The 14,417-nt window shown below is 35.6% G+C and overlaps 1 protein-coding gene across 7 annotated transcripts in view; it reads left to right on the forward strand.

The window, feature by feature from the left end:
- Window positions 1–14,417, forward strand: part of pum (pumilio) — a 92,338-nt gene that overhangs the window by 24,030 nt on the left and 53,891 nt on the right. For all 7 annotated transcript variants that reach the window (XM_087409247.1, XM_087409248.1, XM_011068187.2 and 4 more), the window contains 4 exons: window positions 1,324–1,435; window positions 1,872–1,971; window positions 2,060–2,190; window positions 3,992–4,334. In XM_087409247.1, the coding sequence (XP_087265373.1) occupies window positions 1,324–1,435; window positions 1,872–1,971; window positions 2,060–2,190; window positions 3,992–4,334 (686 nt within the window). The remainder of the gene's footprint in view (window positions 1–1,323; window positions 1,436–1,871; window positions 1,972–2,059; window positions 2,191–3,991; window positions 4,335–14,417) is intronic.

Raw genomic sequence — 14,417 nt, forward strand, 5'->3', positions numbered from 1 at the left:
TGTTGCTATGGCGACAGACGCCCGGCATCAGAGGCGGCAGTAGGGGCAACGTCCCAACGTCAGGATCGTACCTACTGATCCACCCCGTTAGCGAGCACCCCGACCGACCACCAACCCTCTCAACCGATCGTCCACCTGGGCTGCCGCACTGTTGTATTGGCGTCATGTGGGGCCGCGCGCGTGAAAGGGCGGAAAAAAACTTTTCTATCTATATGGGAATACCCTCAACGGAATCTCGTTCGATAATGCTCATGGTTGCAGCTGCTTCTCGGCGATAGCAAATTGCTGTTTGAATAAATTCCATCTGTTCTCTCTGTTTTTCCTGTCTTTTCATATTGATAGAGAAACTTGTCAGATTCAGAGTTGAAATAGATCTTATCCATATACATGGGTGTGAACGATTTAGATTTATCAAAATATCTTTCGAAATTTAAACTATGTTTGGTTTGGACGCTTTTAACACTTTCATCCTTGTTTTACGTCTAATAAACGATAAAGATGATTATAAGTTTAAAGAACATGAGTATTCAAATCAAACACAGTCTTAGAATCGCAATTCATCGAGGGGCTTATTTTTCCTTTATCGAAGCCAACGAAAAAAAATTTGTGATTTTATAATCCAATACAACCGTAAAGAATGATTTTCTGAATTTATGGAAAATGAAGATTACTTCTGTTCTAAATAAATTGCGAAAAATTTTGTAACGTGTGATTTTCTTCGTCTTAAATAAAAGACGAATCTTTTTATTCACGTTTTTCTTAGCGTCTGTTTTTATAAAACACAGAAATATAATGACGCATGGTAAAAGCGCGTGGAAATGTAAAATTCAAATAAAAAATTGTTGCGAAATCGTGTATAAATTTTATGACAAGGCCATTTCTCGACGGAAATATATATTCCGTTGGAGGGAGAACTTTGTTATATGTATATATATTTGTATCTATTGATCCTCCTTTGTATTGACTCGCAGCTGTGTCGGAAGCATCATATATACACTCGGATTTTTTGTATATTGAACACTATTATTCATCATCATTTATACATCTTATATTTAATTTGATTAACCGTTAGAATTGGGTAGAGGTTTTTCGATGATTTTCAAGATTAAGAGCTTTAAATATATGCCAAGGTATCTTACGGAAAAACTTATCTAAGGACGAAAAATTGATTTCTCGGTTTCTATACAAATCGATCGAAGGAAAGTGGTTCGGCCACTATTAGGACTCGTAACTTGAATCGTGCCAACTCTTCTTTTTTGAAGAGAGATGGCTCTGAATTACACAAGTAATCTACATAAATATTGTTACGTTTGTTCTTCACAGATCATGCCGTGTCACAGCCAATTTCAATGGGTACGGGCAGACGTGTGGGAGTTGGAACGGGATATCACCACCAAGCATCAGAAGTCGGAACAGTGCTTAGTCCTAGAAGCAGGTTCGTGTGTTTTTATATGTTGTTTTGTTCCCGGGTATTACACGTCTTTGTCGATAGATTTTGAAGGCCAGATTAAACACGCGACATTTGCCCCGATGTCGAGGCATTGATAATTTCAACTTGTAAGAACGCAAAAATTTGTACGAATTAAACTTTAAAGATGACATCTACATACAGACAATAAGTTTTATACCTTGTTTAATCCAGTTGATTTTATTCTAATACAATTTTAATAAAGAAATGTTAAATGACTAATTATTATAATTATACAAAAATATTAATGAAACTTTTATTTACTAATACTCTTATAGATTTGATAAAAAAAAGTTTATAACCGAGAGAAAGATTTGAAGTTTGTGTAATATTTTTAGCAGTTTATATTTACTTGTATTATTTCGATAACGATATCATTAACAATGTATTCTCTTTCTTGCAGCGAAACAGGTGGTTTGGGAGTTAAAATGGTTGAATACGTTCTTGGATCGAGTCCCACTACACCAAAAGATTTAGAACCACGAATGGTTTCTCTAAGATTGGTGAGTACTACATAATAGCATAAAGTTTGTTATCAGTTTACGTTTATATGTACATCGATATTATTTTGATTTTTTTTTATATACACAGAATACTGATGCAGACAAGAAAGAAAAAGAAAAAGGTTCAGCAAGTCCCTTTGATAACACAAAGGATGATGCTGGACCACAGGGAAATGGATTAGCGTCCCAAAATGGTTTAGACGACGACAAAGGGTTTAAGTAAGTTTTATTTTACAGATCGAACTACTTAATATTAAATTTAATATTATAATATGTCTAATTAATTGCTTAACTTTTTTTCAAACAGACCAATATTCAAATTTTAATTTAATTTAATTTTTTTTCAATATTTTAAAAGCTTATAATTATCTTAATCTTAAAATTGAAATTTTGGTGAAGTGGTTAAATGAAGACTAATTTTTGACATCTATTTTTATCTTTCTGCTAATTTTTTTAATGGTTTACTTTAACTTTTCTAGGAAAAATTATATGTAATCTAGAAAGAGTTAACAAATTAGAAAACAGAAATTACAGGAATTTATAATATTTAAATTCATTTAAAAAGTATCCGCGGTTTTTTCATTCAAAAATTGAAAAAACCGCGGATACTTTTTAAATGACCTAATAGTACTAGTTATAAGCAGTTGAATAATTTACAAGTGTATAGAGCGCAGCAAGAATATGATTTCTCATTATATTTTTTATTATATCCTATTGTAGAGATATATAACTTTTTAATGTATTATGTCTACTATAATTATCATAGTGAAATAGCGTAATAGTGAAATAATGATAGCTGTTAAAGGTATACTCTACACGCGCCTGATGATATCGTATATTCTCGTTTCCTTTCGCGATAGCTCCTCACTCGAGTCTCAGTAATATTGCGCCCTCAGTAGCGTACAATAGAAAGCACATTCGACAACGACGTTACCGACATTATTTATCTATTTTGTTGTGTCTCTCCGCGTGTGTATTTGCTCGCATTTCATATATAGTACTTCTACTATTTTTATTAAATTCTCAGTAATTTAGGGTCTTTACAAAACATTTAAGAGTTTTAAGCAGTTCTAAATTTTACTTCTATATCGTAATAATAAAAAGGAAAAAAAACATTACATGAAGTTTCTGATGATGATTTTTTGACTTTTTTCATAAGGATTTCAGATTTAAATAAAGAAAAACTTGCTTGCGTTTTATTTGGATTTTCTCGATATATTCGAAAGGAAAATAATACGAGCAAAGGGAATGGTTATTAATTTCTGTATTATTTTAATAATGATATTTAACTCTATCGTTGGACGGACGCTGTTGATGTTTATGTATTATACTTTCTTTTCTCACGAGATCAGTAACACGAGTCGTCTAACGAGCGGACTGCTTCCTGTTACGTGCGTCTCATTATGCAAAGTACACCGTTATACGTGTAATTGATTGCGTATACGTGGAATTTTGGATTAGCGTTTTTTTGTGAAATTATTTAGCAAATTAGAAGCTTTTTAATTTTTAACATACATAATGAAAATAAATCATTCTAAATTTATTTTAATTAGAAAATGATTCTGTTAAATATAATCTTAAAATTAAATATTTATAAGAGAATTGTAGTCTAAATAAATTTTAGTCTAAATCCAAAATTTAAGGTAAAATCTGAAAGAGGTAGAATCTGAAAAAAGCACATCTTAAAAATATATTGTGTAAAAATCAAGAATTTTGAAAATAAATTTTATGCTCGCTGAGCATATCGTGCACGTTTGTTATTTACAATGAGGTCCTTGACATTTACGGTTGCTAATTTCAATCACTCTTAGGAAAATTATATCAATTTTTTTATATAGAAAATAAAATTATAGTTTTATTCAGGTTTTAGGTTTATTTCAACTATTATTAAATATTCATTATCAAAGCTGTAGATAAAGCTATTACGTAATTATTTTGTATAAAATATATATTTTAATTTGTAAATTAGCTAGGCTACATTTCTTACTTAATCTGATTGATTCTTTCATTTATGTTGTAGCCGCACACCTGGTAGTCGTCAACCGTCACCAGGCGAAGAAGAGTTTCAGAAGAACGCTGGTCCCGCATTGGTGAACAATAACGTTGTTCTGTTAAAACCTGGGATTGATGTTGTCGGCAATGAGGAACATTTTATGGCAGCATTTGCTCCAGCACCACCGCATCATCTGCAGCATCATCAAGCGCCACCGACTCATCATCTACAACATCCGCATTCACACGCAGCAGCGCAACTCTTCGGAGCGCAAGCCCCGCCGCCGCCACAAGGTCCACCACCCTCGCAACAACAGCAACAACAACAAGGTCCTCCGCAACCACAAGAAACCGCACCCTTTGATGTCGGGGTAAGTTGTCAACTTTTCGTTTTTTTAGATACTACCAAACGGAGAAGGACTTGTGTGTCCGTCGTAGCGCTAAATGTAACAAATGTTATCGATATCATTTGGAACTGCAAGGAAGTTTTGTTATATTTTTTGCAAACGCAGATTTCGAATTTCTTAGTTTTGTACCAATTGTTGAACAAATTGCGAATTTTTGACGTTATATTATTCGTATTAGAATATTCAGACACTATCTGCTAATTAACGTTAGGAAAATTATAAAAATTCAAAATATACAAATTTTCAAGAATACTCTCTAAAGTTTTTAAAATAAATTTTATTCTTAAAGATCGAAAATTGAGCCACTTTTTTTCAAGACTAATTCAATTTTCATTCTTTAGAGTGAGATTCCATTCCAGAGAATTTAGAGAGTAACGTGCGATGAAGTTAATATACTTAATGAAAATCTAAAGAAATCTAAATTGGAGAACACATTATATAAAAGATTCTAAAGCTTGATCAAATTATTTTAATAGAATTTTATTTAGTTCTATTTTAGTAAATGAAAAGTCGAGATTGAATGAATGGATTGACAACATAAATTGTCATATAATTTAGTACAAAAAGAATCGTTCAATTTATCTTCATGCAAATCTTTTTTGCAAATAAAATTTACCATGCATTAAGTTTGAAATATTACTGTTGTTATGTAATGTGTCTGGGTGTGTAGATGAGCAACACCGAATAACTTATATCTTTATTACTCTCTCAATACACGTGATGCCCATGGCCTGTCGTTAACTAATTCCCTCCCCTCTCTCTCTGTGTTGCTGCCGCGGGAATATCATGATTCTATTTCTTTACACAACTGTAAACGAAACACTAAACTGATGATGCAATATGTTTAAATGAATGTTGCAGGATATACCGATTGTGCTTAAAATTCCTTTATATAGTTCAGATCTGCGTAACTTGTATTTATTTAAGAATCAAACCTATACTTACACTCGCGATCGTTAACGTTCCTTGTTTCAACACTCTCTTATTAGAATCATATGTTGTTTATTAAAAATGGAAACCTGTAAATTTTTCTCCGCTATAATATGCTTATTGGTACTCGAAAAGAGAATTCAAGGTTTGCGCAATTACATCAATATAATTATAAGTATATGTAAGATAGGATCAAAAATATCTTTCCAAGTATTTATATGACGATTAAACGAACTTTTCTGTGAATGTTAATAACATTAGTTTACAAAGAATTCTTGTCAGACTTCTTATAAAACGGTTACGATGCCGCGTTGCAGTTCCATAATGCGGTTATTACGGAGAGATTAATCTCGATTATGTAGTAAATGTTCCCCCATTCTTGAGAAGCATACTCCCGATTTGTACCGCTTAGCTTTGTCGTCGCACTTTTTCCGCAAGATTTTTCTTCCGAGAAAATTTTCCTAGTTTTGCGCAATCCTCCGAAGTTACTGAAGATTTCAAATGTAATCATGCAAAAGACATTGCAGAACTTCCTATAAAGCATCTAGTTTTTATGTCAGGTATTTTTATCAACTTTTTTTCATTTCTCAGAATGAAAAAATGATTTGCAACTAAAGTAATCTTGTTGCAGTTTGAATTAGTATTTTTCTTTTCTTTTTTTTTTTACATAAAACTAAATTTTGCAATGAACGTTTATCACGAATGTTACACACTTATAAAATTAGGAAAATTTATTCTAGAAACAGCAGCAAATCTTCTTGATAAGAAAAAATTTTTTAGTCTTTTTATTTTCTTTTATTACGCATTTATAAAAAAATTGCACAATATAATTGTTATTAATCCTTAAGATCATTACTGTATTCAATATACAACGTATTCTAATGACATTCACTTTAACATTGTTCTTTTGTAACAAATAACTAAAATGACTGATTCTATCAGTTTGAATGCAAAATATTGTAGAATTCAAATAGTGAATTACTTTGTAGTCTCTAGCCGCACTCAATTGAGACGTGATTAAAGCATTACTATTTTCGAGTATAGCCAAGCCAGAGAAAATAGCTACGTCGTTTTGCGCACATGCGTCATGTGACGTCCTGTTCATTCGTCCGTTCTCGATGACAGAACCGACTAGTTTGGCTTCGACTCGCGCGTTTTATCCGACCGTTTCCTCGTCTTTCACATGTAATCAGGCTGTATTATCAAAAGACTATACGTTTCTCGCATTTATTTTCATTTATTTAGTTATTTGAAACACGCGTTTCTAAATGAAAATGCTTTGTTCTACCTCGTTATCTTATTTTTAGCATATGCATTGTTTGTGCTTTAATGACGTAAGAAACGAGATAGGCTTCTTATGACATTTAACTAGGACCGCATTCGGCCACTATGCTTTTTGCCCATCTTTTCGATCGGCAGGCGAATACAATGATATCCTTACGACCTTGATGTCGTATATTCTCGAGGGCATACTTTTTCTATTCTACCTTCACAAAAGCGAACCTCGTGTCGATAATGGGTGACGATCTGCACGGGTTTTAAAGAGAGAAACGCCGAGTGGCGATTGTGGACGAACTTATAAATCATTGAGTGACAGCTTCTTGACGTGTCTACTTTGAGTGGCTATTCAGAAAATAGAACGGCAAGTATATATTGGTACCATCCGATCGTTTCTGCATCTCGTCAAGTGCTCGTACTCAGACATGTCGCGGAGGATGTGCAGATCCGCGCATTCCTGTTGCGATATTAATTATTATATATCATTAGTAATATTTTGATTGTTTTTAAATTGTATTAAATTTCCGAGAGCGATTATCTTTTTGAAAATTGATAAAATCTTATCGGCGGCTTTTCTCTCGATAATATCCCAAGCTCGGAGTTCCTTTTCATAAAGTATCCCAGAGACTTTCGTATTGACTGAGAATTGAAATGGTAGAATCGTCGCGAATGAAGACCGAGATGGGGGAAGCAGTAGTTGTAACGCGCTTTCCCGCCTACGGAAATGATACCACCGGCGACCATTGTTCTCAAGAAAAAGCCGCGACAGCGGCTTCCGCGCGAAGAACTGGACTCGTATGCGCAACGAGTCGACTGTCTGCAATAGTACCTGCATTACGTTGGGAATATTTGTTGGTTTCTCTCTTAACTATTAAGACATGTTGTATATAGAATACAATTCTTAAGGGTTTATCTTATCTGTTGATCTGACATATACTTCCGTAATTATGTTTCGAAAATATCATCACTTAAGATACTTTGCTAAACATAGAGCAAATTGCTCGCGTTGTCGATCTTCCCGGTTTTTCTCTCTCTTCACTCGACGTCTTACGCCTCGATGAGAACGCAAAATGCGGCGTAAAGTTGCCGGCGACCATGAGCCGAGACTAGATGTCTGGAAAAAGATAGAACGACACAGCACTCGGTATTAATTTTACTCGACGAGCGAGTTCTACTTCCGTGGATACACGCATTGCTTAGAGTAAGGGAAGCCCATTTTTCTAGTCAGAGACACGACGTTAAATCTTCTCAACTCAATCATCAAGAATTTTTCGGAAAAGAAAATATTGAATTTTTAACACATGTTTTTACTTCAAGTCAGTTCAACAAAAAATTATATTTTATTTTCCTGTAATTAAAAAACATTGAATTGCAATAATCATTATCTTTGGAGTAATGCAAAAATATTTCTTTTATATAAAAAGTGAAAAAGAGAATATTCTTAAAAATGTTTTGTGAATTCTTCCTCGTAATGATACTTTCTCAGAAGAATCGCCATCACCGTTATAATTCGAGATAGAGATACTGAGCCCACTATATTGAGAGAAAAGTTTGATATTTGTGATTACTATGATTGCATGATGAAATAATTATGCTTAAGAATTCCATTTTTGTTGTTATTACTACTGTAATGTTGATAAAAATAATATTATTACTGTAATAGTAATTATTATTAACAATTTTATAATCGTTTCCAGGAAACAACTACATATTCTTTTTGGTACATAGGATTATAAATGTAATTATTATTGTTAACATTAGCAATAATCATAAAAATGGAAGTTTTAATTATAATGATTTTACCATCCAATTATAGTAACAAGTTCCAAAAACACTTTTCTCTCATTGGAAATTGAAGATTACAAATTGGAGATGAGAATTTAATCAATCAGAATGAGATGGACTAAAATTATTTGAATGGTCAAATTCTAATCTCTAATTCGCAATCCTCGATCTCCAATGGATATTGTGATCACGAGCTTAAAGAGATTTGTCCACGAGCTTTAATCGTCAAACCGCGTACCTCATATCTTGAATTATCTCACTCGGTAAAAAAAGGTCGACCTTCGAGTCTCCCTTCGCCGAAGCGCGCTGAGATTTTCGCGACGTGCGTCCTGTGTACGATGTACATATAAAAATAGGATGCTCGTTCGCGCTCGTACTAGGATAAATATTACACGCGCGTTTCGACGAGCACGCTCGGAGCCGCGCACGCTCGTGCCTTTCTTTCTGATACCGGCACATACGACGTGAAGAAGAGCCACGCGTGTCGGCGCACGAAAAGTGCGTACACGCGTGAGACGGTGCTTCGCTCGCTTTCCGATCGTGTTATTACGTGAGCGCTTGTGCTCTCCGATGCATGAAGCGTTTCCCAGACCTTCTCTTCCAGCCCCTTCTCCACCCCCGTTCCAACTCCCCCCGACCTTTCCTTCTTCTCCCTTTTCCGTCTCCACGTTGCGTTTTTCCTCTTCCTCTCTGAAAGAGAACGAGAAAGAGAGAGGAAAGAAGAGACCATGAAGATGTGGTGTAACGCATACATGGACAAAGTGAGAGAGAGAAAGAGAGAGAGAGAGAGAGAGAGAGAGAGAGAGAAGCCGGGTTGTTGACTCGCTGCCCATTCAGCATAAAGTGCAATGACTCCTCTTCCCGATGAAAATTTGTATCATCGCCCGAAGGTTACCATCTTCAGGGCACGAAATCATTTACCAGCGTTTTATCCCGCATTTTGCGTCCGGGAATTCGAAGATTCTATCTCGAAGTGTTGAACATATCCTCCGCTCGTGCATTTCTCCCATCGATCTTAGATTTTCCGCGTGACCTGCTTCTTACATCGTTTGCTGGATACTCACCGATTTTTATTTATCGCCTCGTAGATCGTCGGCTCGTGCCTCTTCTCGTTTGACATTTTTATCTGTCTTCCATCATGAGATATTCTGTAAAGCGTATAATTTTGGTCGCATCGATTAAGACCATCGACAGATTGTAAACGTATAGATACATCCCTTTTTTTTTACATACAAATATAATTTCGTAATATTTTCTTCCTATATTACAATTTTCTATTCTCTTCGCCGCCCCCCCCCCCTCTTCTCTTTTTTCTTTGAAATATAATTACCTAAATGTGAAACTGGAAATATAATTTCTTTTTTGTTATAAATTTATGTTAAAAAACATTACATTTTGAAAATTTGCTATATAATATATAGTATTATATAATTAAATATAAGCATAATTAAAGATAAATCGTTGTTTTCGCTTGCTTGTTATAATTTACTTAGGTTTATGAAAATCAGGTATTACCCTTTGCGAATATTTTTTGTTAGAAGTTGTAAGTACAAACTAATTTTCGCAACCTTCAGTTTTTTTTTTTCGTTGGATTCAAACCGTGCCAAACCAGTCGCTGCGATTGACAGTCGAACATGAAGTTCGTCGTGCATCGTCAGAACTAAATTTTGCTGTCGTTAGTTTACGAGTGTCAGGCGATTTTTGGATCCGTCGTGTGCGATGTAAAATTTAGTTAATCTAATAAAAGAATCGGAATATTTGAATTGAATATTGCGAATATACTTCTAAGTTTCAAACCAGCTAACATGATCACATTCTTCAATCGATTCCAAGGAAATTTTATCTTGAAATGCAAAATTTTGACTTCTAACTTCGATATTAGCGTTGAAAATATAAATGATATTAAAAATTTTGAAAAATAGAGGAGGAACAATGATTCCTTCTGACATTCTCGTTAAGGAAAAACTGTCCTCAAAAAAGCTATATTTAAAAGGATACTCAGTTTAAAGAAATTTTGTCAAAATTTTTCACGTTTCAATTTTGAAATAATCGATTTAATTTTCATCAAATTCTTTAGGTTTAATAAAAAGATTTACTTTAATCTCAATGTCTAATTCTACTAGAGAAGATATTTTTCTATAAACAAGCGATTTTCTTGTATAGATCTAACAAATGCATTTTGTACCTGGCTTTAGATTGGTCCAGGCAGGAACCGGCACATCTTTGCAAATAATCGTCTTGTGTGTCTCGATTTGTCTGACAACGAATACAAACGAATAAGCCAAGTGCTTGTCACTCATTCGGTGATATTTTTGGCGTCCTTATATAACATAACCGGCCATACCTCAACTACGGTAAAGCTAGCTGGCTCTCTTTTCCTCGCGCCTTCGTCGCCGTTCCGCCATTTTTCACGCTGAGTGATTCACTCTGACATAGACGTGGCCGGAAGAGAGCCACCGAGAGGTGCCGCCGTTTCCTCGTGCCATTCTCAATTTATCAACGATATTTAATTTTTCCTCGCGAAGTTTTACTCGCGAGAGAAATGCCGCTTAATTTGATTCATGCTATCGCGACAAAAATGAAAATTTTAAATGTGTCTGTTGTTCGCATATCTCTTTACATGATACACATATATGAATTATTAAAATAAATTTACATTATCATTTTGTTAGTGGTAGGTTTTATTAAATAAATGTAAAAATGCGCAAGCGCGTGAAGTGTTTTCGCGTTTTGCTTGTATCCCTGTAGTGCTCGGGGGCATTTACCCCTTCCGCCCCCTTTGATGCACCCAAGGATCTGTCGTTGATGGATTGCATTCCACGGGCTGTATGCAGTAATTTTTACCGAGTCAGACAAACGCGCTTCTTCATTTTTCCGGCACCTGCCTCAATGCTCCAGCATCGTAGCACTTGTCATCGTCTTGAAAATTTACGCACTTGGAGCTTGCCGACGCGAAAACCGACCGTGGAGGGATGGGAGTGAGTCGAAGATCAGGAGAAGCCCTTCTCTATTATAGAAACGAGTCTCTCGGCAGAGATTGCAATTCGCGACGATTAAATGTGAAACGTTTATGTCTATATCTTTATTGTTATTAAGCGAGAGAATTGGAAAGTAACGATATAATTTTTTTCCCTCGTGAACTCTTTTCTATAAATAATCAAGCGGGAGTAGCAAACTGTAGAGGCTTTATTATGACGGTCTTTGTTGACTATATTGAGCCGCTACAACGGCTTCACACACAGGGATTGGAAACTTGGATGTTCTTGACGTATGCTATTTTAGCTGCACGTGCACAGACACAAACATGTACCATCTTACTTCATTATTTTTTACTCTTACAAACGCGCTCGTTATTTATTTCATGAGACTTCCTCAGTTTGAGTAATATTATTGCTAAAATATTTATCGTCACAATCGATGATTATGAAACAAATGATACACAAAAGTCCGCTTTAAAATATTTAAGTATGTTTATTTGAAGTCGTTGATTATCTCATCATTTTGAGCTTTTGAACTTTAAAATAGAAAATACATTGAAATATTTTATTGTCTCTTCGGCGAAGAAGAGGCTTCTATTTAAAAATATTTCTGCTGTAACGTCAAAAGAAATTTTAAATATTGCTTATATAGATCTGTTGCAATATCAGTTCTTTCAGTTTGTTTACATCGAATATTGGATCTGCCAGACTGAAATCACGTCATATAACTTCTTCGCCGGCTTTTCGCGTCCAGATAGACGGGACGGATGAAGGAAGGTCAAGGTTGAACCTTATTGAAATTTATCACCTTGCCATGGTACCTTTCTCGCGCGGAAAATCGACCGATGACTCACCTAGTCAAATCGTACAAATTTAAAAGTTGATGGGTCTGTATTGTACGCATTATCGATGTAGAAGAATCCGAACGCTCAAATTTAGCTGTCTCTTCTATCTCTACACATTTACAGATTTTGAATAAGGGATTGTTTTGTAAGTGAGAGAGAGGGGAGGGGGGAGGGAGGAACTTTATATAGAACCAGAAACTGACCATAACCGTGGAAGAAACACTTTTATTTTATGAACAAATCTTGTGCAGCCTCGTGTCAAATTAATTCTTTAATCCGGATGAAATATTGATAATATATGATTAGTAACATTTAATTGCTGTCTGCGTTCGAGACTAATCTTGGAAAGCGGCAGTGAAATATCGGCGAATCGATAATACAACTTCATTATTGTTGCATAACGTGTCATAGATCTGGACGAGAGCGTCACCCTACGGGTTATTAATCAAAACGGAAAGATCATTAGTCTCGAAAGAACGTGAGACGACTGCGTGCGTCTCTCCCACGGCTGGATCCTAATTAAAACCTTGGATCACCCGCGGAGTCAGATCTAGGCTAGAGACCAACTTGAGCCGCGCAGTCACCTTCATTCCAACCCTTCTTCGGTCGCGATCCCATATTCGCGTCCTCTTTTGTCCCTTCGGCGAAAGACAAAGACCTCGGAAATCGTGACTAAGTACCGTCGCGCTGCTTCTTTCTCTTTCTGTTAAATCTGAGGCTCGTGGAAGAATGCGTGTGTTATTGACTTTGCGGCAAGCGCGTTGATTTTACGTTTCTAATTCAACAGGGCTCTCTTTTGCGAGTAACGCATCCGTTTAGTCCGATTAAAGGCGCTTTAATTTGCATTGAAATTGGATTCTAAAGATTTTTTTGTCACTAATTAAAAATTACAAATAAAATCTGTTTAGGATCTTTGAAACGGTAAATAGATCGCTTTTTTTATGCTGAAACTATTTTTAACTATTTTTAATTGTGATCTTTTTTTAAATACATTTCTTATGTCTATTTGTTTTTATTTCTGTTTTTGCAAAATACATTATTTCTTATTATAATCTAAATATGTTGCATAAATTGAGACTGAAATATTAGAGAAATTAAAAATAAGACAAGCAAGAAACCAATGTAAGAATATAATCAAGATCTTTCGAATTAATTACTATTCCACGAAATTTTTCCCCTATATATAATAATATTAATGCTGATATTGATAATGATTAAAAATTACATCAGAAAAATTTATCACATCCTTTTAAGTGAATGTATATCTTGATCACGCGCTGACATCCATATATGACTCAACTGATGTTATTGGGATCCTCTCTTCTAACTAGTTTACGACCTCAATACTCGTTGCATACGATGAAATTTGTACACGTCGTCGGTGATAACGTCGTCGACGAACGATGAGAAAAAGGGGGAAAACGATGGGGAAATATCGGTCGGCCGTTTTACGTCGATCCCTTTTTCCGTGCACGATTAAAACTCCCGCTGCGCGTTCCAGCTAGGACGTTTATTACGCCAACACCACGGGTGCATGTGCACAGGTAGCTAGGGTAGATAGGTAGATAGGTAGGTAGGTAGGTAGATACAGTCGGGTACTTTAAGTTAAGCGCGACCACCAAGTATATTTATATACGCGAGCCGCGCTCACGTGGAAATTTTTTATTATAATAAGAGACTCTAGAGGGTGGCAGCAGCGGCTGTTGGTGGGCCGTGTCTCACGTGAGGGTTGGAAGCGGTATAACCGAGAGAAAGAACGTGAAAGGGAGAGGTCGACCGAGAGCTGGGGGAGAAAGAGAGAGAAAGAGATATCGGGAGAATGAGAGAGAAACAAAGAGCTCCTGGTATATAACACGCGAACTAGCGTGTTGATCCATCCCTCGGAATGCGGGGGTTCTCAACTTTCGACGTTCATCTCTCTGGGATGGTTAATCATCCATCGACAAGGAGTGAACGATGCTTAGGGCGACGTCTCCTATATCGCGTTGCTGTTCAATTGAGATCTGTTTAAAAGCAGGTACATTCCGTGGATATGGACCATCGTTCTTACGGAGCGGAATCTCGCGGGTTGAAATTTATAGAGCGATAAACATGCAAAATAGTGCGCCTTGTGTAAACTTGATTAATTTTATGTTTTATAAATTGTATATTTACAATCTTTGATGGTATATCTATTTGCTCCTTTAAAGCACGCTGGAATAGAGTATACAAGCGTACTTCCCCCGTGCGTC

The sequence above is a fragment of the Acromyrmex echinatior genome, chromosome 9 (assembly GCF_024713525.1).
Source record: "Acromyrmex echinatior isolate Ae372 chromosome 9, ASM2471352v2, whole genome shotgun sequence".
NCBI classification, from domain to species: Eukaryota; Metazoa; Arthropoda; class Insecta; order Hymenoptera; family Formicidae; genus Acromyrmex; species Acromyrmex echinatior.